Consider the following 24754-nt stretch of genomic DNA (forward strand, 5'->3'; position numbering starts at 1 on the left):
AACTAGCATTGTCTGTAATTACAAAACTTAGTATTGTAATCTAGAAACAATGTAACTGTAAATAAAAATAATTTTATACACACACACACACACATACTTAATGATTCCAAATTGCATGGCAATCTCTTGGGAGATGATTCTATAGCTGAAAATAAGAAAAAAAATTTATGTAAATATGAGTCAGAGAAAACAGTTTGTAGCCAGTTTCCGCTCACAAATCATTTAGCCGTGCTTTCTCCTTTCTCTGTAAAATTAAACCATACAAAATTCTTAGGATACAAATCACGTGGTAAATTTGGTGCTTTCTTATGGTTTTTAATGTAAGAAATTGAATAAAAATAGTCCCAGATCCTTATCTTGCTTAGGCTTTAAGAAAAACAGGTAAAACATGGAAAGGTGGTGTTGGAAAATACTTTTTTTTAGTTTTGGAATAAAATAACCAGAATTTAATTCTTTGAAAATTGATGTAAATAACATCTATTAAAATTAAATACAAATTTGAGAACTTCAACTTTAATTAGAAACAAAACACGCAAACTAGATCAGAAAAGTGATACATTTTTAAACAGAACAATTAACATAAAACTGCTAAAAAGTATAAAATTAAATATGAAAGTCATTCTTTGAAAACATAAAAAATTTTTATTTATTCATAAGTTCGCAATAACAATTGATCAACAATTAATTTAGTGTTTAGCATTTGAATGGTGTTATTCCTCTTATTGTTCGGTCAGTCATTCATAGTAAATGATTCTACAAATTTGTTTTTATTTGAGAGTTGACAGACATATTGTTAATTTATGGTAAAGTTAATAAAAATGGATTGGCTGCTCTGTGTGAATACTGGGAAAGTTATCATAATCAAAGAGTACCGGATTGTAAAATATTTGAGGCTTTGAAGGGGTGAGTTCAAGAAACAGGTACACTTAAACCACAACAATTTGATGCAGGTTGTTAATGTTTTGTGTGAGAATTGCCAACACTGAAGAAGCAATATTGAATGCGGTACAATCATCTCCCATCTTCAAGTATATGGCAAATGTTACAGGAGAAAGAAGTTACATCCAATCCTTACAATGCATGTAAAAGAGTTATTACCAGCTGATTTTGATAAATGAATGAAATTCTGTCAATATTTAATTAGAAAATGTGAACATCATCCCAAAGTATCATTCCTAAGGAATGTTTTAATTATTGATGAATCCTGTTTTATGAGAAATTGCATTTTAAATGATTGAAACACTCGCGATTGGGCAGAAGAAAATTTCCACAAGACTGCTAAAAGTCATTTCCAATACTTTTTCAAGCTCAATGGAGGGCAGCACTTGTATGTTTTGCAAACAAATCTGATGGAACTCTTGGGAGATATTCCAATTACAGATGTAGTGGTTTCACACCTAATCACTACTGTCATGATGTGATGAATCATTAACACATTTAGTAAGCAATGGATTTATTGAAAGGGACCAGTAAAATTTTTGTATTGGCACACAACAATAACTGAGACATCATATAGTAAAAGTTACTATTTTAGGAATAATACTGATGCTATTAGACGTGCCCAGCTAACCTGGATTCACCGAGCTGAACTATGCATTGAACATAATGGTGGCCACATTGAGTAACTGCTTTGGAGAAATGTTTGCAGTTTTATCAAGTAACCATTTTAATATTTAGTAAGTTTTAGAAAAACCGAAAAGTACGTGATTTTTATTTTTTATTAATTTTTTCTGTTATTGATAAGTTTTCATTTAGATTATGTTGTTCAAACAATGATGAAAATTGTTCCGTTTAAAATCATATGAGCTCAAGTTTTTAGGTGGTTTAAAGCATTTTCAGATGACCGAGAATCAGTTGTAAACAATCCATGCTCTGGAAGACTGTTAACGTCAAAAAGTGGCGATAGTTTTGAGTGAATCACAGACTTGATATGGCACGACCGGTGATTAACTGTCAGAATAATTGCAGAACAATTGAATTTTAAACACCATAGTCCATCAAATTTTGACAAACGAATTGGACATGAAAAAAGTTATGCAAATTGGTTCCAAAAAACCTCGCTCTTGAACAGAGAAACAACAGGGTGGAAGTGTGCCACGATCTTCTTGGGCGAATTGAAACTGATCCTTATTTTCTAAAAAAGTTATTACTGGTGATGAATCTTGTATATTTGAGTACGACCTGGAGCTAGAGGAAGGAGTGACACACTTTAAATTCACCACATCCCAAAAAAGCAAAAATGCACAAATCAAAGCCTTGCTAATTTGTTTCTTCGATATTAATGACCTTGTCCATAAGTTGTTTTTGCCTACAGATATGTTTACCGAAAAGTTCTTGAAAGACTGTGGAAAAGAGTTACCCATGTGAGACTAGCCATCAAAGACAAGTGGATGCTGCATCATGACAATGCACCTTGTTACACTGCATTCTCAATTAATTAGTTTTTTGCAAAGAAAAACATTCCTGTAGTTCCTCAACTACCTTATTCACGTGACTTGAGACTTTTTCGTGTTTCTGACTTAAAAAAAACACCTCAAAGGACACCATTTTGGAACAGTAGAAAATATTTTTTTAAATGTAACCAACCATCTGTATGTTATTCCGTTTTCTGAGTTCCAACACTGCTATGAAGAGTGGGAAAACTGTTTGAAGCGTTGTGTGGCTTCCCAAGAGAACTATTTCAAATAAATTATCAGGGATAAGAGTCCCTGAATAATTGGATTGTTAATAAAACGTTTTTCTGAACTAGAGACTAGTTCAGAAAAACTTTTCCAATTCAGTTTGTGTTTTGTTTCTAATTAAGGATGAACTTTTCAAATATGTGTTTAATTTTAATAGATGTTATTTACAACAATTTTCTCAAATTTTCTACAATTACTAAAATTCTTATTGTTTATTTGTAAATTAACAAAGTTATTTTTTTTTCAAACCTACAAATTGCATTTTCCAACAAAGATTTTTCATGTTTTACCCTGTTTTTCTTAAGCCCTAAGTGACTTATATGATGGTACAGGTTTGGGACCACTTTTATTCGATTTCTTAGATTAAAGCCCATTAGAAAATACCAAATTTGCCCCTTGATTTGTACTCCAAGAAAATTCTTGAGGTAAAAAATTAAACCATATTGAAAAGTATGGTTTAATTCATAGAGGGAGCAGAAAGCAGGGCTAAATGTTTTGCAAGCTACAACTCTCTAACAAATCGTTTTCTGACCTATGTTTATATGAATTTGTACTATGTTTATATGAATATGTAGAACACAAAATTTGATATTCATGCAATTTGATATTCTGTTCAATTGCCGACATTTTTCAATGCAACATGCATGATCCAAAATAAACAGATTAAGTATGCAAGACTGGAAACATGTGATGATTACAGCTGTTCTATGACATGAGTGCTGCTGACATAAAAACAAGTTTCATTATTATGTTTGCTACTGTAAACTGTATGAGGCAATTCTGGGGACTTTTTGAATCTGTCTTGTATTACCCTCTTTTTTTTTCTCTCTCTCTCTGTGTGCATGTGTGTGTGTTTTGTGTATTATTAAAAATATTTTTTTGTACTTGTGACTTCCTAATCTTTTTGTCATAATTGTGACTCCAAATTTGTTTTAAAATCCAGTCAGTCTATAATTAATTATTGCTTTATAAATAAAAAAATTATATTTGTTGTAGTTCTTCAAAACATTCCACACAGTTTCATAGTTCCATATTCTTACAAGTTTATTTTATTTCTAGTGTAATCGACATAGACATTCCAAGCTAGGTTTGGTCAGTTATTACACCTGAAAATGTCACTAGCATTGCCTGTTTACAGTACCGTTACATATCATGTTATCAAGGAAATAACATGAAATGAAACAGGAAAGTATTTCCTTGTTTGCTTTATTTTGAGATTGTCACAGTTTATTTTAAAGCTAATTAAGTCAAACTTATTTTCATATTTTGCTAAATTTTTACAGAATATTTCCATGTAAATCTGCAGAATTATCTCTTAAAGCATTTTTATTACAAATTGAATTTATTGGTGTGATTGCAAGTTTCCTTACATCAGTCAAAAGGAGTATGAAGTTTAAATTCACACAATTAAAAATTATTATTAATAGTTACTCTAAATACCATAAATATTACTGATTATTATACTGAAGTTATCTAAGTTAGTATACTTGATTCCTCCAGTTATAAAATAATTCTAAACATCTATTATTGTGTACTATATGAAGTAAATTTATTCTAGCAGTTTGTATAATTTCTCTTACTGATTTCACTTAGTGAACGTTTTCTTTTAGTAAATATATAATATAAAGACTATTAATAGATTTTTGATGGCGAATATTTTGAATTTATTAATTGTTAAGATGACTTAATGTCCAGGAACTAATTGTTTTAGTTTTTTCTTCATCTAACATGTTTGCCTGTTATTGAGGTCTATGATTTTGATCTCGTTTATTTTGTAAGTAGTTGTATGTGAGACATATCATTGATGTACTTAAATTTTATATTATTACCTCTTGTGAGTTAACAGGTTTTTTTAATCATACAGAAAAGGAAATTGTGAAATTTATTTAAAAAATATATATAGCTACTTAGATTAGTAAACCTTAGATTTAGTATTTTATTTATTTTTACAATCGTTTGAATTGTTGGTACCAAAATTTGTCTTTCTTTTGTTGCAGCTGAACCATGTGAACCTCCTTGTCCTCCAGTTCCAAACCCAAACGCAATTGCTGCTGCGGCCGCTGCTGCCTCCAGTCTGACAGGAGTTCCTGCCGGTAGTACACCCCCTACACCTTGTCATCATCCACCATACGACCTTCGTAGAAAATCACCACCTCATCACGATTCTAGTATACCTTCAACAAGCTCCCAAGCCCATGGCACACCTCACTCGTACCACTCTATGCTCCCTGCAAGAAAACGTCCTCGGCGGACATGTTCAGTGTCTAATGAAAGTAAGTTATTTTATATTGAAAAAATTTTTATGTTTGTTTTTAGTTTTATTATAAAGGAACTTTGAAAGTAAACTTAATACACTTTTAATATTTTGTTATACGTTTTTAACTTGCAGTTCATTGTACACCAGCAGACATTATTTGTACCAGTATTTTTATGTTTATATGAATATGTTTATCTATTTTTTATGGCTTTTGTATATTTATCAATGTTGATAAACAGACCATCTAATTGAATAATAAAAGAGAACTTGTCAAATGAAGAGAGACATTTGATGATAATTACATTCTCAGTTATAATTATAATGAAAAGTATTTAAATTATTATTAGTTAAGGAGTAGTAATTAATGAAAAACGATGGAAAAGGGGAAAGTGAAATGTATCTGATCGTATACTCAATATGATGATTGATGTTTCCTTTACTATAATGAATTTAAGTGAATACTAATGGTAGTGTAATTCTCATTACATATTTCATTTCATGTAAATAAGCTTAAATAAAAATTATAAAATAATTTTTAGGTAGACTACTTGAGAATGCTTATAATAATGATAAATTGGGAAATAAGAAAGCCTTCAAAAACTGTTAAGAGAAAGGTTACATAATAATTAAAGCCAGATGTCATTTCGATTTGTAAACAGTCACCATCAGTAGATTCTTAGGAATTTGTGTTTATAAAAAGAGAAGTAAAAAATGATTGTTTATAACTAATTAAGAGATAAACAGTAACTTACAGTATCTGTATTTCTGCTAGTTTTTATAGAATTCATCTAAAAAGTAAGAAGTTTCATTTTTGGCAATCCCAACATTTAAGTTTGTCAGTAGTTGTTTTTATTCTTATTCTACTAACACTGGCAGAAAATTACTTGTTTAGTATTCATTCAAAATATATTGATTATTTGTTAAATTTAACAAATAATAAAAATAATTTTTATTATTATAATTTTATTTTAATTAATTATTATTTATTACTCATTTTACTTATTTATTGTTTTACGTAATAATTTTCCAGGATCTACTGATGATAATGATTAGTTAACAATAGAAATTTAGCTTTTAAGAAATTTTTATGATCAGTATTAAATTGTGTTTTTGTAAAAACTATCCTTACATTAGAAGAAGTATTTCTCGATAAAAGAATTGGTTATATTGTTGGCCTTTGTTTTTTAGACCATTGAAGCTAACATTTCTTATCAGTTTAGGGTCACAGTTGAGAGGTATTTTGAAATAATTTTAATATTGGTTTTTGTTACAAAAACAGTTGAAATGTTCATGATTTTATTGCTAATCTCTGTTGCTTTTTTCATTTTTATGGTACAGGCTGACTGAGTTAAAGGTTACATTTTTATTGTTTTGAGTTTAAAAATTAAAAAAAAAAATTACCCAAATAATTGTTTGTAAGCATTCTTGATATTGTCCTGTTTAGTTTTACAGGATACCAAATGAGTAATAGATATTTAATGTATTACTAGTAAAACTGCTTTTAAACAATTTTGGTAGCAGATATTTAATTATTATTCTGTCTATAATTTTTTAGAGTAAAAATGTGAATTGAATGAATTTTAATAATTTTTGTCGGCAAAAAAAATAAAAGGAACAAAAATATAACTGTAAATAATAAAATGAAGAAAAAGTTATTACTCTTTATGTATTGTTTATCTTTAATTAGAATTTGTTTTATAAAAAAAAATTAACAAATTAAAAAAGGAGATGATTAAACATTAAGGTAATTTTTTTTAATTTTGTCTTAAAATTCAGTATTTTCTAAACAACTGATTTATAATTATAATGCATTATTCAGTGTTATTCAGAATTTTTTTTAAGGCTTGCAGTTACTGGGTTTTAATGAAACCAGTCTTAAGTTCTAGGATTAATGAATTTAAAAATTTATTTTAGATGGGTACTAAACATGGTTGTAGTAGTTTCACTGAAATTAATTCTGCTACCAGAACTCTAGTTACTTAAAATGAGATTGTTGATAAATCTCTTATTACCAATTGCATGCATAGAGTGTAGTATTTTTAGCAGAGTATTCAGTTAATTTTAACTGATTGAGATTGATTTATGCAATTCTTTCATATTAAATTTTTTCTTATTATTTCTTAATAATTTTATGAGTAGCAAGATAATTTATTCTAAAGACAGGAAAATATGTCATATCAAGTAGCGCCCAGATCATGCTCACTTGAAAATGTAGTTGATGTTTTTTAATAATTGACAATAAAAGTAATATTTATAAAAAGTGTGTACTTAAATAAAAACGAGCATATTAGCGGATTATTATATCACTTTAATTCTGTTGAGTGCAAATATTTCACAGATTTAGTGTTATATATTTCATTGTGAAATACGTTACATTTATTATTACAGGTTGTTCTACTCCTGCTGCACATTATCTTCAATATGAATTGCCAGATGAGGTTTTGCTCACAATATTCAGCTATTTACTGGAACAAGATCTGTGTCGTCTCAGTCAAGTTTGCAAGCGGTTTAATGGCATAGCTAATGACAATGAACTCTGGTAATAATTTATTTATTATGTTTAAACAGACTGGTTTAAAAAATACGCATTGTATTCTTGTAATTGAATAGTATGGATAATAATTAGCGAGATGAAAAATGGTCTTTAACAATAAATGTTGATTTTTTTTCAAAGTTAAATTTAAAGCTATGAAACTGTGTAATTTCTTTTACATTATGAATTATTATTCTGCTGTCCAGTTCTGGAATGATGTATTATTTAAAATGTTGAATTTTCCTTTGTTCTGTCATTACTGTCAAATATGGTAAGTTTAAGTTATCTATTTACTGTGTTTTGGTGGTTTAAATGTCATTTAATATATATATATATATATATTTATTTATTTATTTATTGACAATTATTGTATGTATTTGATTTTTTTTTTAGTTCATATATTAAGTGAAACATATGTTCTGTCTGGTAATTTGTTATACTTTGACTAATTTACTGTGAGGTTTTACATCAGTTGTGTTCTCTGGTATTTTTAAAGCATTGTATTAATTTTTTTGTGTTATTAGTAGAAAATGTTGTTAACTGTACCTTTTTAATAATTTTACATGTACATTCGTAGTTGATTTTAAAATTTGCTTTAAACAGACTTCTTTGTATTTTCAGGAAAAATTTATACCATAACGTCTATGAATATGACCTTCCGTTATTTAACCGAGAACCATGTCGCTTTGAATTCATCCCACCTGATGAATGTGAATACGCCAACCCATGGAAAGAGAGTTTTAGACATCTTTACAGGGGAGTACATGTACGTCGCGGTTATCAACAAAGTAATAATGGGAGGCGTTTGCCTCATTTTAATACAATCCAAGCAGCTCTAGACTATGTTGATGATAACATTCCACCGGGCGGACCCCTCATCTTTCTACACAGTGGGACTTACCACGGCGAATTCCTTGTTATAGATTCTGACATTGCATTTATAGGTAATTATTTTTAAATAGAAAAAATAAAGTTTCATTTATTAATTAAAACTGTTACTTCAAGAAAATAAAAATAGATTTTAGTCTTCCGTGGTTATTATCATATGTTTGACAATTTTGATTATAGTTTTGGTTCAGTCATAATTGAATATATTCAGTCTTATTGATTATATCTTTTGGTTCAGTCAAGTTCTTCTTATATAAATATGAAAATTATCGATTTTATTTAAGAAAAGGTGCTAAACTGATTATTCGTCAATTAATTTTGTGTTCATAGGAGCTGCTCCTGGAAATGTAGCAGAGTCTGTTATTCTTGAAAGAGAGCTTGAATCAACTTTAATGTTTGTTGAGGGAGCAAAACAAGCATACGCTGGTCACCTTACATTGAAGTTTTCACCTGATGTAACATCGACAGTTTCTCATCATAAACATTACTGTCTTGAAGTTGGAGAAAATTGTAGTCCCACTATTGATCATTGCATTATACGAAGTTCTTCTGTCGGTAAGATTAATGCATTTCAGAATCAATGTTTGATTTTACTATGAAGCTAAATTATCGTTTAAAACTTCTAATTTATATTTTTTATAATGTGATATATGTTAATTATAAACCTTTATTGTGTGAAGTTTATGTAGTTGTGACCACGTACGATATAGTAATTTATATGAAATTATCTGCTATTTTCCATGAGTATTTGGCACAAGTACTTTCTTTTTTATTAAAGACATGCTGTTTTCACAGTCTCTGTTTCTTTTCAGATCATCAGTTGTTTAAATTGTAATGTATTTATACTTTCTCCCACCTTTTATCTTTCCTTCCAGTTTTTCTTTGTTTAACGTACTCATCTTATTACACAATCTAATTTATTAACTTTTATTTCTTTTTGTGGGATCAATTTTGATTTGGTTTGGCTTTGCAAATCTACAATCAGCTGCCATACGCTTAAACAAGACTCACGAAGAAAATTTAGCCAATTGTTGCAGAATAATCAATTCTTTTCCTGATAAATATTTTCAAATGTTGATTAGTATAATAGTTTGACAAACATGGACAGAACAGTATTAATATAACTTAACCTTATACATTATGTAACCAGTTATTGTGATCATAATATACATTCACGTTAAAATAACTACATATATACAAACTATTAATACACAACAATAGAAAAAGTCTACCGTTTTTGATATTCTATAATAATTACAATATTCTGGCATTGATAACACCTTTGTTAGCCTTTAACTATCCTTTAAGTGTACCAAATTGTTATTGATCAGCTTTCATCAGGGATAAAGGGGCTATAGTTATATCTAACTAAATAACATAAATTTAACAATATGTACATATGCCAAATTTTTATGACAAATAAATGCATACATCATTTACCTGTGGTAATTCAGAGGTGAATTACTCTAAATTTTCCTTAGTTCTCAAAATAACTCATTACTGTTAAATGGTGTTATAAGTGCCTTATTAAATTCAAATCCTGACTTACAGCTGTTAAATCTCTAATAAATCCCTCCAGCTAATTCTAGAAGTACTGGAAGGAAATTGTCACTAAGGCAATAAAAAAGTGTTAAAAATAAATCTTCTAATTTGAAATTTGAGTAAGAATCTTATTAGTTAGGCTTATTAAAATGTATTAATCTTTTAAAAAGAAGTAATTAAAAATTCATTCTTAATTTACAGTAACTAGATGAACATCTACTTAAGTTTTAATTTGATTCAAAATGAAATAGTAATCTAATAAAATTAAAGATGCAAATGACAAGCAAAGCCTCTAGAGAAATTGTTAAAATGGTGCAAATTTGTCAGTTCATGATTTTAAAATCATAGGATGTTTAAAATGAATCCATATCTTATTTTAAAAAAAACCAGCTTCAAAAAGTGTTCAGAAAATTCTGAAATATATATCAGTGTACAGATGTTCAGTTAAAAATAACTAAAATAAACTTGCTACCATATTACTTACTTTCTAGTGGCTACTTTCATTGACAATTTGTTACTAATGAAACAAACAAGAAAGTTAATGTTAGTGGAAGGAAGAGAAAAAATGGAAGCCAATTACAGAATAAGAGTGTCAGTCATAAAGATAGAAAACTCCTGTGCCTTACAGTAAAAGCATTGAAAATAATGAATGACAATTTTTCTAAGCTTAAGAAAATTTAAAGAGAAATGTTTTGCTGCATTGAAAGTTAAGAAACATATCTGATAACAGTGCAAAAATTTTTTCCATTGCTGCATCATCAGATTAACATTTTTTTGTCTGACAGTGCTGCGATAAGAGAACTTGTTGTTAAAATTGTTGTTATTAAGATAATTATTGCTATTATCTTTTCTGCTAAGAAAACTATAATTGTATGTTGAGTACTGTACTCAGTACAATAAGTTTTGATAGTGGAGTAGTTGCGAAACGCATCAATATATAATAAAAATGAACCTAAGAAAGGTAAACTGTACTCAACATAGAAACAACCACCAAACCACCAATTGTAGGAAAATGTAAGTGAAAAGCTTGCAATGAAGTAGATGAAATAATCTACTATTTTTATTCTCTTCATAAACTGTTTAATAAAATTGATAATATTTCTAGCTTCCCCATGAATACACAGTTTTTTCATATTTGCGGATTTGTCCATGGTTACAGACTTAAATAAATACTAAAAAGACAATGAGATGATGATTGTTTAAATTTAATGATGGTTGAAAATTCTGTAAATAAACAAGAAATTAACTATTAAATTAACTATCTGCACTGAATGCAAATAGTAATAATAGTAATAATCATAATAATAATAATAATAATAATAATATGTTATATTTATTAATAGTAATAATAATAATAATCTATATATATAAAAATGTTAAGTTCGTTTGTGTACGGCTTTAAAAACTCAAAATGTTCTGCACCGATTGAGCTCAAATTTTAGCACGATATATAACCCGCATCAAAGATTGTTTTCATCTATTTTTAATTTGTACATTTTTAATTTGGAAATGTAAACAAAGGAAAACCAATCAGATCAATGCAAGATGGCCGCTGCCAAACACAACGACCAAATTTCTTTGAATTATATTTAACAGCTAAAACATCTATATTTTATTAAAAAAAATTTTACCACGATATATAACTCGCATCAAAGATTGTTTTCATCTATTTTTAATAAATCTATCTATCTAGTTTTAATTTGTACAGTTTTTTAATAAATAAAAGGCTAATAAATCAGATGGAAATGCAAACAAAGGAAAACCAATCAGATCAATGCAAGATGGCCGCTGTCACACAACGACCAATCACAAAGAGCCCATATGACCGTTGCCAATGTAAACAAAATCACAACTGATTAAGTAACAAATTTCTTTGAATTATATTTAACAGCTAAAACATCTGTATTTTATTAAAAAAACACCAAAACAAAAAGAAAAGCCACCAAGAAGGATGACTTACAGTAAATAAATTAAAACACCTAACTTTCTTATAGCCCAGATAGACTTAAGACTATGCAAACAAAAAAAGTCGAAATAACCAAAAACACAGAAAATAATATCCCTACATAATGACCAAAAAATCCTTTGTTAGGTTATTTTTTTACATATATATGACCAAACAATCGTTTTTTGGTCATTTAGCGTTCTTTGCTAGGTAAAAACAAAGAACAAAATTCACAAATAGTAACACTGAAACCTAAGTATTCGTTATTTTTTTTTTCTTTCTCCAAAACCACCGTTATGCATTGCTTCAGATGATATGAATGATTTATAGCGTATGCAAATGCCATCCCATGCCTGACCGGGATTCCAACTCGGAACCACCGGATTAAAGTCCGAGACGTTACCACTCGCGCAACGGAGGCCGGCAAACATATTTGTTAGGAGCTGAATGAAAACATGTCTTACCAATGTGGTGTTGTGTGTCAAACCAATTTTATACGGACTATAATTACTTTTAATACGCGAAACCCTTTGCAATGATTGAACATTAACTTAAACCTCTTCAAAAATTATTTCTTTTGAACTAAGCCACATTTTGATATCATTGTTTTTCTATAACACATTCTGGAATTCTTTTCGTTTAATTAAAAGAAGCGTTGTCGAAGACAATAACCGAATTCTCTTCCAAAGGACATAATACACCGCTAAACTATTTCTAAATAATTAAAATTCATGTAATTTTTTTACGAATCGCGTTTTTATCAAAATCTCACCTTTTTCTCAATTGACCTGCAGGGCTTTGTTTTCTTTGGAGACCGTAATTCATTAGTACATTCATACTCAAGAATCACGTTGTACACTGAAAGTTTATTAACATCTGAAATCAACGCCGTTTGATTATTCTGTAATTTGTAAGCATTACACTCTCCTTTTGTAAGCATTTAAAATGATGTGTTTTTCGTACGACTTAAGGGCTTTTTTTCGCAGCCCACAAATCTTTATATATAAAAATGTTAAGTTCGTTTGTGTACGCTTCAAAAACTCAAAATGTTCTGCACCGATTGAGCTCAAATTTTAGCACGATATATAACCCGCATCAAAGATTGTTTTTATCTATTTTTCACATCAGTCACATACCTGCGACCGCGAGAAAACGGTTTTTTTAACTGTCAGTTGTGTACCAGTGACCGCGCCATCTGCCGGAAGCGAGGGGAACACTCGCCATACTAGCTAACGACAACCGCAGTCAAATGTGAAACAATACCTGTTCCCAATTACATTGTTTATTAACAAAATAAAAAAAAAGGCGTATCCACTTGCATCTGATTCAGATTATTATACAATCTGAATTAAATATTCACTTTAATCGCGAGGTACTTTTGTGTGATCGTGTCGTGATTGAGCTGCGCCTTTCACCAAGCTCTGAATTTATTAGAAAACGACCAACAGTGGGATATATGTATTAATGACGCATGCAACACTGCACATCCAAACCAAATTTGCGCATTATTCGCAATTATATTGACCGCTTGCTTCCCTTCATCTCCCACAGAGTTATGGGAAAGATATCGTTCACATATGGCTGAGGATATTTTGCATAGAGTACGCGTAGAAAATACCAATTTGACCATGGAATTTACAGAAGGCATTTTTACAACGAAACATTGATAAACATTGAAGACAAGTGCTTAGCTATTGCAAATAAAGTTCTTAGTCAATTGGGAATGCCAGCACCCACCCGAGCTGCGATTGCTTCATTTGTTGTGGATTTACGCCGTGAACAGAGTTACAACATTGGTGATCTTCAGCCATATGTCCATTCAAACATTTCCAAATTAACGCGTGAACAAAAAGCCATTTATGATCGCATAATGCAAATGATAAATAACGGAGTTGGGGGGACCTACTTCTTGGATGCGCCAGGAGGAACTGGGAAAACATTCCTCATTAGATTGATTCTAGAAACTGTACGATCAAAAAATGACAATTACCCTGTTGCGGAATATTAATCAGCCAAAACTCTGCAACGGCACGCAACTTGCAGTTAAGAAATTGATGAATAACGTAGTGGAAGCAACAATTTTAACGGGGCCTTTCAAAGGTGAAGATGTCCTCATTCCTCAAATACCCATAATCCCGAACGATACACCATTTTAATTTAAAAGATTGCAATTCCCAATTCGATTGGCATTTGCAATCATAATCAATAAAGCTCAAGGTCAATTTTTAGAATTGTGTGGTTTAGATTTAGATGCGGATTGCTTCTCACATGGGCAACTGTATGTTGCGTGTTCCTGAGTCGGCAAACCAGATAGCCTTTATATCTATGATGAGTGGAAAAACAAAAAATATTGTAGATCCACAATTATTGCAAAATTAAACTTCTATGAAACGTATGCTTTGTTTTGTTTCCCATTTTTTCATCCATGCAACCATAATGTGCTACAGCGAAGCATGGCGGGTAGAGCTAGTATGTTATATTTATTAATAATAAAAAATTACATTGTTTAACATGCAGGTGAAAAGTTGTAATGGACACTTGAAACCCATGAGTACTTATTCGTATGACTTGAGTCAACCGGTGTTTAAAGTCTTTAATTCACCTTTTTTTTTTTCATAAGAAAGTGACTGTTTCTTCTTGAATACTATATTTGGCCAAACAAAATACCTATTTTGACCAAATAAGTTTTAATGATTTCTTAAATGTATATCTAATAAAATTATATTAAGTTTGACAGCTAAGGAAAGGAAATTTCTTTGATTTTCTTGTTTAAGTTTTTTTGACACCATCATAGTTTCTTAACACGTAAAAACAATCCTTGATTTTTTTACCTCGTTGTACTTAAGTACAAGGTAGTAAATAATAATATTGTAATCATGAAAAATTTTGGTTTTCATATTTGAACGGAAATATCCATTTTGACTAGTTTTGGCGTGACATCTATATGTACGTATGAATCTCACATAACTCAAAAACGATTAGCCATAGAATGTTGAAATTTTGGATTTAGGTCTGTTGTAACATCTAGTTGTGCACCTCCCCTTTTGATTGCAATCAACTGGACCAAAAGTTTCCATAAAAGTCAAAAATCCATTTTTTTTTTTGGATTTTCGATTTTTTCTTCAGTGCAGTAATAAGTCCTCATTGAAAGATTTTCAAAGATATATCATAAATGGTACTTATTTACATTGGTTCCAGAGTTGTAGCCCAATAAAATTTTAATTAATGAAATATTTGGATCTTAACACGGGGAAGGAACATCGATTCGAATGCAACTTTATTTCTTTTCTTTTTTTGTTTAAATATATTGATTTATTAATAATTATTAACCTCTGATTATAAAAAAATTAAAAATAGATAATTCAATTATAACAAAAGTAAAAAATATGCAATTTTTTATATGCATAAAGGTGTCCTAAACAAACATAACACTTTTAATTCATGTTATATTTAACATAGAAAAATAATTATTCCTCTTCAAAGGTAAAGAATAGAACGTCCACTACAATAGAAACAAGAAAAATTATTATGTCAAAAAGAGAAATGAAGCTATAAGATGTGTATGTGTGTGAATGCATGCATGCGTGCACACAGACAAATAGAAACATCCCTTTGATTACTGTTACAAATACCAACAGATCTGTTTGAATATATTTCAGTTATTAACAGTTACTATAATCAGTTTCATTAGCGTTTGCAGCAAACCAAAACAATAGTATGATGATCTAATTTAATTTAGCACAATTCATTTGAGAAAAAACCACATCTCTTTAGATTTAGCATAAAAGTGAATTACTTTTAATACAAAAATTAGAAAATTGTGATAAAATGTGTTACTGCCTATATTAAAATTTCAGCAAATAAAACAGAAAAAATATTTGTTACTTTAATGTATTTAATGTTATTTTCTGTCTGTTGAACTATTGTTATAGTTTCCCAAATTTATCACAATATCTTCAATAATATTTTCATACTAACTGTGTGTTTCCCACATTTTTTTCCTTTAATTACATGTTGAATACAATTTTTCCAAGCATTTACACTACTCTGTTAACATCTTATATCAGTAGATTTTTTACATCACTTAATTTAAATGATGTGTTATTACTTCTTATGTAGCCTTTGATTTGTGCCTATATCAATTCTATCATGTTAAAATTGCAATGGTTCTGAGGGATATGCATCACAACACATTTTTTTTAATTCTGTTATTTCATCGATTTTATAATGAAAATATTTTTGTTAAACTGATTTTGCTAATCTTATAATATCTACTTTTAAGATGTCTTTGGTGTACACAATTTTCATTGATTTTTAACTGTTCAGCAATTTCAGATTTTCAGGTCAGTGTTTGGAATTTTTTTCAGTTTTCAGGCAATGTTACAGCACATTATCCATTACTATGACAAATCCTTCAGCAAAATTTTCAACAATATTTTTAAACCACTGTATAAAATTGTCATCATTCATTTCAGCACGATACCCTTGGGAAGACCTGAATTCAAATTCCATAAACCACCTTTCAAAAACTCATTTTCACTTTCTACATGTGTTACTATTAATTGTTTACCTTTTCCAGCCGGAGTTTTCACCCAGTTTACAAACATTTCATAAAAGCATCTTTAACGCTCTTTATTTCTTTATCCACCTATACATGTCCCATATTACCCAAGTTTCATCTAGATAGTAAATTGTCTTATTCTCTTTACAAAATTGCTTAATTTCTCTTAAATATTCCCTACACCATGAAATAATATCTTTGTGTTCAATCAATAAAGAATTAATTTTTCTGGACATGAAATGAAATTCATTGATTTTAAAACACGATGTAATGTATTTAAATTCGGCAGTTCAGAATCAGTATTCACAACATTTAATGTTTTGTTCAAGATAGGAAGAAGCCAATTATTGAAATAAAATGAATGAGTTTTTTTACTGATAGTGGTTTTAAAATCATCCAACCTTTCAATCGTTTTCACACACTTTCAAGTCTTTTTTTAAGGCTAACCTCTTTACTATGAATTTTGTGTTTTTTGTTTTATTAAAAATTGTTCTTTCACTAACACTTGTTGCTCTACATGCTTTCCAAGCAGTGTCTCCGACTGCAGTTTTAGAGTTATCTAGTTTTAAGGTTATACAAGGTATGTCCAGAAAGTAATGTCTAACTTTTATTGTGAAGTGACTGTACATTACAGCACACTATTATTTGCCAGGATCGATGGTGGTGTAAGTCAACTACCTAGCCAGTGCTTGCTCAGTTGTCTCCAAGCTTTTGGGGTTGAAGGATAAGCGATTTCGTAAACCTCTGTTTCGTCTTGTACAAGTTGCGAATCAGCACTCACTACAACAAAGATACGCGGAACAAAGTTTTGTATGAATCTCAGCTAGTCTGCAGCGAAAACTTTTCCAGTGGTTCAACAGGACTCTAGGAATGATTGTTTGTCACAAAGGCAAGTTTGGAACAAGACATTTTTGGAAGGCTGTGAAGAGGTTGATAACGAAGTCCATGCTGGACGCTTGTCAACCTCCTCAAACAACAAAAACGTGATTTGTGTGAAAAACGTTTTGCAAATAGACCGTCGAATGAGTATTCAATTAATTGGCAATAAATATTCCAAAAACTATCGTCCACGAGATTGTGACCAACGATTTGCACATGAGAAAAGTGTGCACTAAGCTGGTCCCAAGAAATTTGACAGACAACCAAAAGTCTTGCCAAGTGGAAATTTGTCAAGACGTTTTGGAAATGACCGAAAATGACCTCACTTTTTGGACAATGTTATCACCGGTGATGAAAATGGGGATATTCCAGTGCAACCCTGAAACAAAGAGGCTAAAGTGACACACCTCAGCATCCCCTTGCCCCAAGAAGGCTCGAATGAGCAAATCAAAGATAAAGACGATGCTCATGTTTTTTGATGTCAGGAGGATCGTCCACCATGAGTTTGTTCCTCTTGGGACAACTGTTAACTTTAAATTTTACATAGAAGTCCTCAAGAGACTGAGAGCTAGGATCTGGCGCATCAGACCAGACATCAGCAGCGATTGGAAACTTCACCATGACAACATGTCAGCCCATATTGCCTTTGCCATGACCAGCTACCTGGCCAAATCTAATCTGGTAACGCTGCCCCAGCCACCTGCAGACCCGATTTGGTGCCTGCAGACTTCTTTCTGTTTTCCCTGTTGGAAATTCCCCCTGAAAAGACATCGTTACAGAACAATTGATGACGTGAAAGCAGCTTGTGAAATTGCTTTAAACATACTTCCTGAACAGTCCTTCACGACAGAATCGCTCATTGTTAAAAACCAACTGGCACAAAAACACAGGGTAAATTAAAATAAATGAAAAAACACTGAATAAAACTGTTTTAAAAATTAACTGTAAAACTGTATCGTGAACAATAAAACTATATCACACCATATGGAACATGACAGCACAGAGTGAAATACTTTCTTTTACTGAACTGTATAATGGTGTGAAGCATTACAAATGATGTTATCATTATTAAACATCAGTAACAATGACAACAAAATTTTAATTGGTTATTGGCTTGCCAAAGCACCAGACAAGCGATAGGTTATTATACACATAAAACAATTATTGTATTCGCAGTTGGGAGTGACAGAATGATTCAGCCTAAACTACTGAGATATAATTCATAGCATACAATTATCAATACACCAGAAAATAACTGGTTAGTAGAAATAATGATTATCCACACTAATAATATAATAATTTTTACTAATCAAAATCGTCTATGAGAAGGTTATTTTTGACAGAAATTTGTGACATATTGTGCTTTTTAGCAAGTGTTGTGAGAATGGTTCTGGGTAAGACATAAATTACCTGTCCATCAAGATGTCTACCAGATGGGCTGATCATTCGTTCTCATTATACACTCCTTTTCTTAACTTTGATCATCCCCTCTTCATCATTATAAATTCCATTGGCATAAAAATTTTCATGGTACTTAAATATTATACTCAGGTTTGATCTGCTAAGTTCTCAGTTCTGACACCAAATTAAAAAACAGTGAGTTCTCAGGTAGAGAACTACCTGAAGACTGCCTCAGAGATTCTGTTTTCTGTCCATTAATAAGTATAACTACTAGGTAAAATCTCTATTAGGTAAATCTGGATCTCCCAATCCCCCAAAAAATAAAATAAATGTAAAAATAAATATCAAAAAACTATAATAACATTTTTTCATCTAGTAAAAATTATTCACCATTCATATATAAATGCCTTGAAGTGGATTAAGTTTTTGTAGAAATTTTTCCAATTTTAAAATACATTCCCTTGTAAACCTACATATGTTATTGAATTACAATCTCGAGAGGATTATGAACAGTTATTCTTACTAACTACAAATTTCTTCTATCAGATCTTTCTATGTGAACAGGTATGAATGCTGGGTTTATGAACTTGTATGTATACTGGGACTGATCTTATTCCCAGTGGTTCACAACCTTCATTAGGATTCTAGTTCTCCAACTTAGGAAATGAAATATGTGAGTTTTGACTACCCTAGTCTTGTTGGTCCTTTTGATAATATTTTAATTCGTGGTGAATTTTTGGATTTTGTAATTAATTTTATTTTATTTTGGTTTCAGTGGGTGCTGCTGTTTGTGTTAGTGGTGTTGGTGCAACCCCTACTATCAGACATTGTGATATAAGTGATTGTGAAAATGTTGGTTTATATGTAACAGATTATGCTCAGGGTACATACGAAGACAATGAAATATCACGGAATGCACTTGCTGGAATTTGGGTTAAAAATTATGCAAATCCTATTATGAGGCGTAACCATATACATCATGGAAGAGATGTTGGAATTTTTACATTTGATAATGGCTTGGTATGTAATTTTTAATATAAATTGTTTGTATATTAAATTACTGTTGTCATAAGTTTAAAATAACTAGTTAATTCTCATTTACTCTTACTTTACATTTTGTTTTTTTTTTTTTTTTTAAACATTCTGTTAGAAAATATTTTCTAAAAATCATACTTTTATTAATAAATACTATGCCAGAATATGTGTATGTGTTGTTTATGAATTTGTTTCTATCAAAAGGAGTTTCGCTAAACAAATTAATCAGTGAATTGGTTGTAATTATTTTTATCAAGTTTGAATAGGAAAAGAGTTAAAGGTAGTGAAAATGTGTTCACTTTTTGAGTGGTATACTGTACTTTTGCAATCTCTGAGTTTAAAAATCACTGAAGAAAATAAATATTTTAAAATAGATTCTACTTGGCCAAGATTTTCATTTAAAGGAGAATACGGAAAAATAAGAACCAGATTGGAATTGCTAATCTAACAAATCTGTTAAGATTATAGGTATTTTAAATATTGCTAAAAATTTTTGTTTATATTTAAGTTGAAAAATTCATGTCATTTAGATCTAATGATTTTTCCCAGGGATTCTTTGAAGCAAATGATATTCATAACAATAGAATAGCTGGATTTGAGGTAAAAGCTGGTGCTAATCCGACTGTAGTGCAATGTGAGATCCACCATGGCCAAACTGGAGGTATTTATGTACATGAAAATGGTCTTGGTCAATTTATAGAAAATAGAATTCATTCCAATAATTTTGCGGGTGTTTGGATTACATCGAACAGTAATCCAACTATTAGACGGAATGAAATTTATAATGGCCATCAAGGTGGTGTATACATATTTGGTGAAGGTAGAGGTCTGATAGAACATAACAATATATATGGTAAGTATAAATTTAATATGTTTATTTAATAGAATATGTTTTTGATATTATGGTAGTTACAGAATGTGACTGCATCTATTATTTGTTCCTTATAAATTTATTATTAATATGTTATAGTGGTATTTTATAGCCAATTTATTAATCTTAAATTGCCTATAAAGTTCAATCATAAAAAAACAAACTTTTGCATTATATATCTTGTATTTTATTATCAGTAACATACATCAATGATAATTAGAACAGAAATTTGGTAGCAAAAAAATAAATAAATATACGAACATATCATTGTAAGGAATATAGTGTTGTTATGTTGATGTACTTACTCTATCACACTTATTACACTAATTTTTAGAAAATAATTCTGGGTATTATATAATCTTTTCCTTGAAATATCCAAACTTATTTTTACACTTACTGGATTAAATTGATAGCTGTTGATTGATTTTTGAACATATTTTTATGTCTATAAATATAAAAAATAAGTATAAAGGTTTAGGGTTAAAAGAAAGGGAATGTAAGGAACAAGAAGGAAGTCTTTTGAATATAGGTAGTTCATTTTAACTGAATATGATATTACAGTGTTGGTGGTCAGCGTAGGCTCCCATAGTAGACCCATGTATTGGTATGTCACATATCAATATTAATCTGCTAGATACCAATATCCAACTACTGCTTAAATATTATTTGGGTTGTGAATCTTAGGTAAGATAAAGTACACTATCCTCTGTCCTTTCATCATTTGTCTTCACTACTTAATATTAGCTCGAAGTTATCTTTAAATAAGTTTATCTATTGTTTATTTGCCCGTTCTCTTTAAATAAAATTACTTTTTAGCTTGATTTATGATTTAAAAAGTTTTTTTTTTTCTTCAATTTTGTGGATAAATTAGAAATAGGTAAAAAAATAATTCACCAATAAATAATAACCTCACCATTCGTGAAAGGTATAAAGATGTATGTACTTCAGAAACATTGTTTTCAAAAAAATTGTAAATGGTGAAATATTAGTCATAAACAATACTTATGAATGTATTTTATTTTATTTAATGTTAAGTAAAAATTACATTAACATTTCCCAAAGATAAGCATTTTGTAGTAAGTCACATTGTGTTACTTATAATTTAGTACACATGCATTACATACAGTAATATCTTCACCCTTATGTAAAAACATCCTTTTGTCACCAGTTATCAAAAACAACTATGTGGAAGACGGGCCGAAAACTTCTTTACTAACCTTCTTAATAAATTATTATATAATCCTAAGTAACCTATTTTTTCTTTTTTTTTAAATATCAGAGCTTTTTTTTAATGAATTTCAATATTATTTCTTTAGATTTATTTAATAAAAAAAATTAGTCTATTCAAACCAAAAGGTAAATATTTATAAAAATGATAGTTCACATGTTACATACTACACAAACATCACATTTTAGAATTAAATTTAATTTCAAAACTTATAACCAACTTAATTTTTTTTAGAATTAATTTGTCTGTAATACTCATACTACGCAGTTTACTCTGTTTCTCATAGTTTCTAGTTTTTTGTTAGTGGTGTGAACTATCGCAGAAATTTCTAAAAATCAGTTGCCACACTTTTTCAAGGGTAGCATGTTACCAAAATAGAGAGCTCCACTTTCTAATTTTGAAACTTTTGTAATTAAAATGTCATGCTGCTTTGTATTATAGAAGTAAAATTCTATCAGTAATATTCTATACTCCTCAATCCAGAATATGTAATACCTCCATTATTCACTACTGAATTATCAGTGCCTTGACTACCCAATTCTTCTTTGTCAGAAAATGAGCAAGATTAGTTTTTGTGTTGTCTTCATATGCAGAAGGATTGTACAATTCTTCCAGTTCTAATTTATTGACTCACTGGGTTGGTCTATTGGTGAACACGTCTTCCCAAATCAGCTGATTTGGAAGTCGAGAGTTCCAGCATTCAAGTCCTAGTAAAGACAGTTATTTTTTCACTGATTTGAATACTAGATCGTGGATACTGGTGTTCTTTGGTGGTTGGGTTTCAATTAACCAAACATCTCAGGAATGGTTGAACTGAGACTGTACAAGACTACACTTCATTTACACTTGTAAATATCATCCTCATTCATCCTCTGAAGTATTAACTGAAAGGTAATTACTGGAGGCTAAACAGGAAAATGAAAGAAAGCTCTAATTTATTGACCTAAAGTTCTAATTTATTAATTCACCTCAAACAATCATACTGTTAATTGTGACTAACTTATTGACACTTTTGTTCATTCAGAAATGATTGGGAGAAAGAACTAAACATTGTGTCAATCTAGGCCTAGTAGGCAACTTCAAAAAAATAGTTACAAAAATCATTGAAGATGGTGAAAAAATGGAATTAAAAATATATGTCAGTAATACTACTATTTGCAGAAACACTTCTAATAAATGGATAAAAGAGAAGATACTGTAAATAACTGACCAAGAGATAAAGAATTACATTCTCTGCTAAGCTTGTCAGAGATAAAAGCTGATGACTTATAAAATGTTACCTGAAGATATAGATATGTCACCTAAATATCTAAATGCTCCAGACACTTAATGTACTATCACAGTTGATGTCAGATAAATATTTATAACTAGTGTTTAAAATGTAATTTTTTTTTACAAAATTAGAATTAAGTAAAATAGAAATTCTGGTAAATTAAATATGCCTGCCCAATTAATGTGTTTAAAAAATCTGCAGATGAGTAATGTGGTAAGAAGTGAATTTCATTTCAGTTGTACTATTGTCCAGTTAAGTACTTAAAACACTTTTTTCTTCTTTTTTTCCCCATGTAACCTCAACTTAGCCATGGAAACAAGGACCTTCAGATGAAAGATTGAGATGTTACCACTCCACTACAGAGATCAGCAGATTATAAATTTTTATTGTATGATAAAAATATTGTTTTAGTGTTATGTAATGGAGATACAGACTGTAAAGATATTTCTTTTGGGCTACTCAGTTGTTCTATATCAGTTATTGACATTTTTACATTATTGCAAGTTTTAACTGTATACAATTTTATTATGTTAACTATTAACAACATAAATAAAAACTATTTTCTGCATTGAAAAATTAACATCAGATTTTAAAAAATCCATGACATGTGTAACCATTTACATGTGGTAAATGATCAGAAACTAGGATTAAATTTTTGGATTTCCTTCAATGTACTTATTTCTCTTATCAGGATAAAAAATATAAGTTGTTAGCATTTTAATGAAAACATAGAATGAGAAAAATTGTTTATTTATTTTCTCAGTACAGTATTTGTTTTAAATAAAATTGCTCATTTTTCTATGATTTAGTAAATATGCTTTCACATAATAATTAAAAAAGTTTTAATTCTTTTGAGAAGTCTTAAAATGTTTGAAGGTCAAGGAAATATTATATATCTGTAATAACACTTCCTGTTATTAATTAGTTTCTAATTTTATAAATAGTTTACTCTTTCTAATAAAGTTAACTGTTAACATATTCTTATACGTACCTTTGAAAATTCCAGGAAATGCACTAGCCGGTATCCAGATACGAACTAACAGTGATCCTATTGTAAGGCATAATAAAATCCATCATGGACAGCATGGAGGTATTTATGTACATGAAAAAGGTCAAGGATTGATAGAAGAAAATGAAGTTTATGCTAATACATTGGCAGGTGTTTGGATCACAACCGGTTCAACGCCAGTATTACGGCGAAATCGGATACATTCTGGTAAACAAGTTGGTGTCTATTTTTATGATAACGGACATGGCAAGTTGGAAGATAATGATATATTTAACCATTTATACTCAGGAGTTCAGATAAGGTAATATTTATTGCATATTAGTAAAAGTTTCAGTGTTTGTATCACCAATGATTGCTCAGATTAATCTAGTCCTAAGATTAAGGTCATGGTTGTTAAATTTAAGGAATTAATTCTTGGTTAATTTTTTTTTGTTTAACTTTTACATTTCACCATTAATTAAATATTTCTGTTCCATAATAATTAAAAATAAAATCAAAAAGAACTTATTGATTTTTAAAACTGGCCAAGACAGCAAAATAACCCAAACTTCCAGGGGTTTGTTGTTACTCAAATTAGTTTTGAACCTGGATGGTAAAGCATCACAGGGCTCCTTTTATAACTGTAGATTAGAGTGTAAATGTTAAATACCT

The 24754-nt window shown here is 29.8% G+C and overlaps 1 protein-coding gene across 2 annotated transcripts in view; it reads left to right on the top strand.

Moving 5' to 3' along the window:
• Positions 1-24754, top strand: part of FBXO11 (F-box protein 11) — a 78613-nt gene that overhangs the window by 6520 nt on the left and 47339 nt on the right. For both annotated transcript variants that reach the window (XM_075366751.1, XM_075366753.1), the window contains exons 2-8: positions 4679-4954; positions 7327-7477; positions 8093-8415; positions 8690-8914; positions 19463-19707; positions 20272-20575; positions 24101-24404. In XM_075366751.1, the coding sequence (XP_075222866.1) occupies positions 4679-4954; positions 7327-7477; positions 8093-8415; positions 8690-8914; positions 19463-19707; positions 20272-20575; positions 24101-24404 (1828 nt within the window). The remainder of the gene's footprint in view (positions 1-4678; positions 4955-7326; positions 7478-8092; positions 8416-8689; positions 8915-19462; positions 19708-20271; positions 20576-24100; positions 24405-24754) is intronic.

This window comes from Lycorma delicatula, chromosome 5 (assembly GCF_047948215.1).
Source record: "Lycorma delicatula isolate Av1 chromosome 5, ASM4794821v1, whole genome shotgun sequence".
Classification (NCBI taxonomy): Eukaryota; Metazoa; Arthropoda; class Insecta; order Hemiptera; family Fulgoridae; genus Lycorma; species Lycorma delicatula.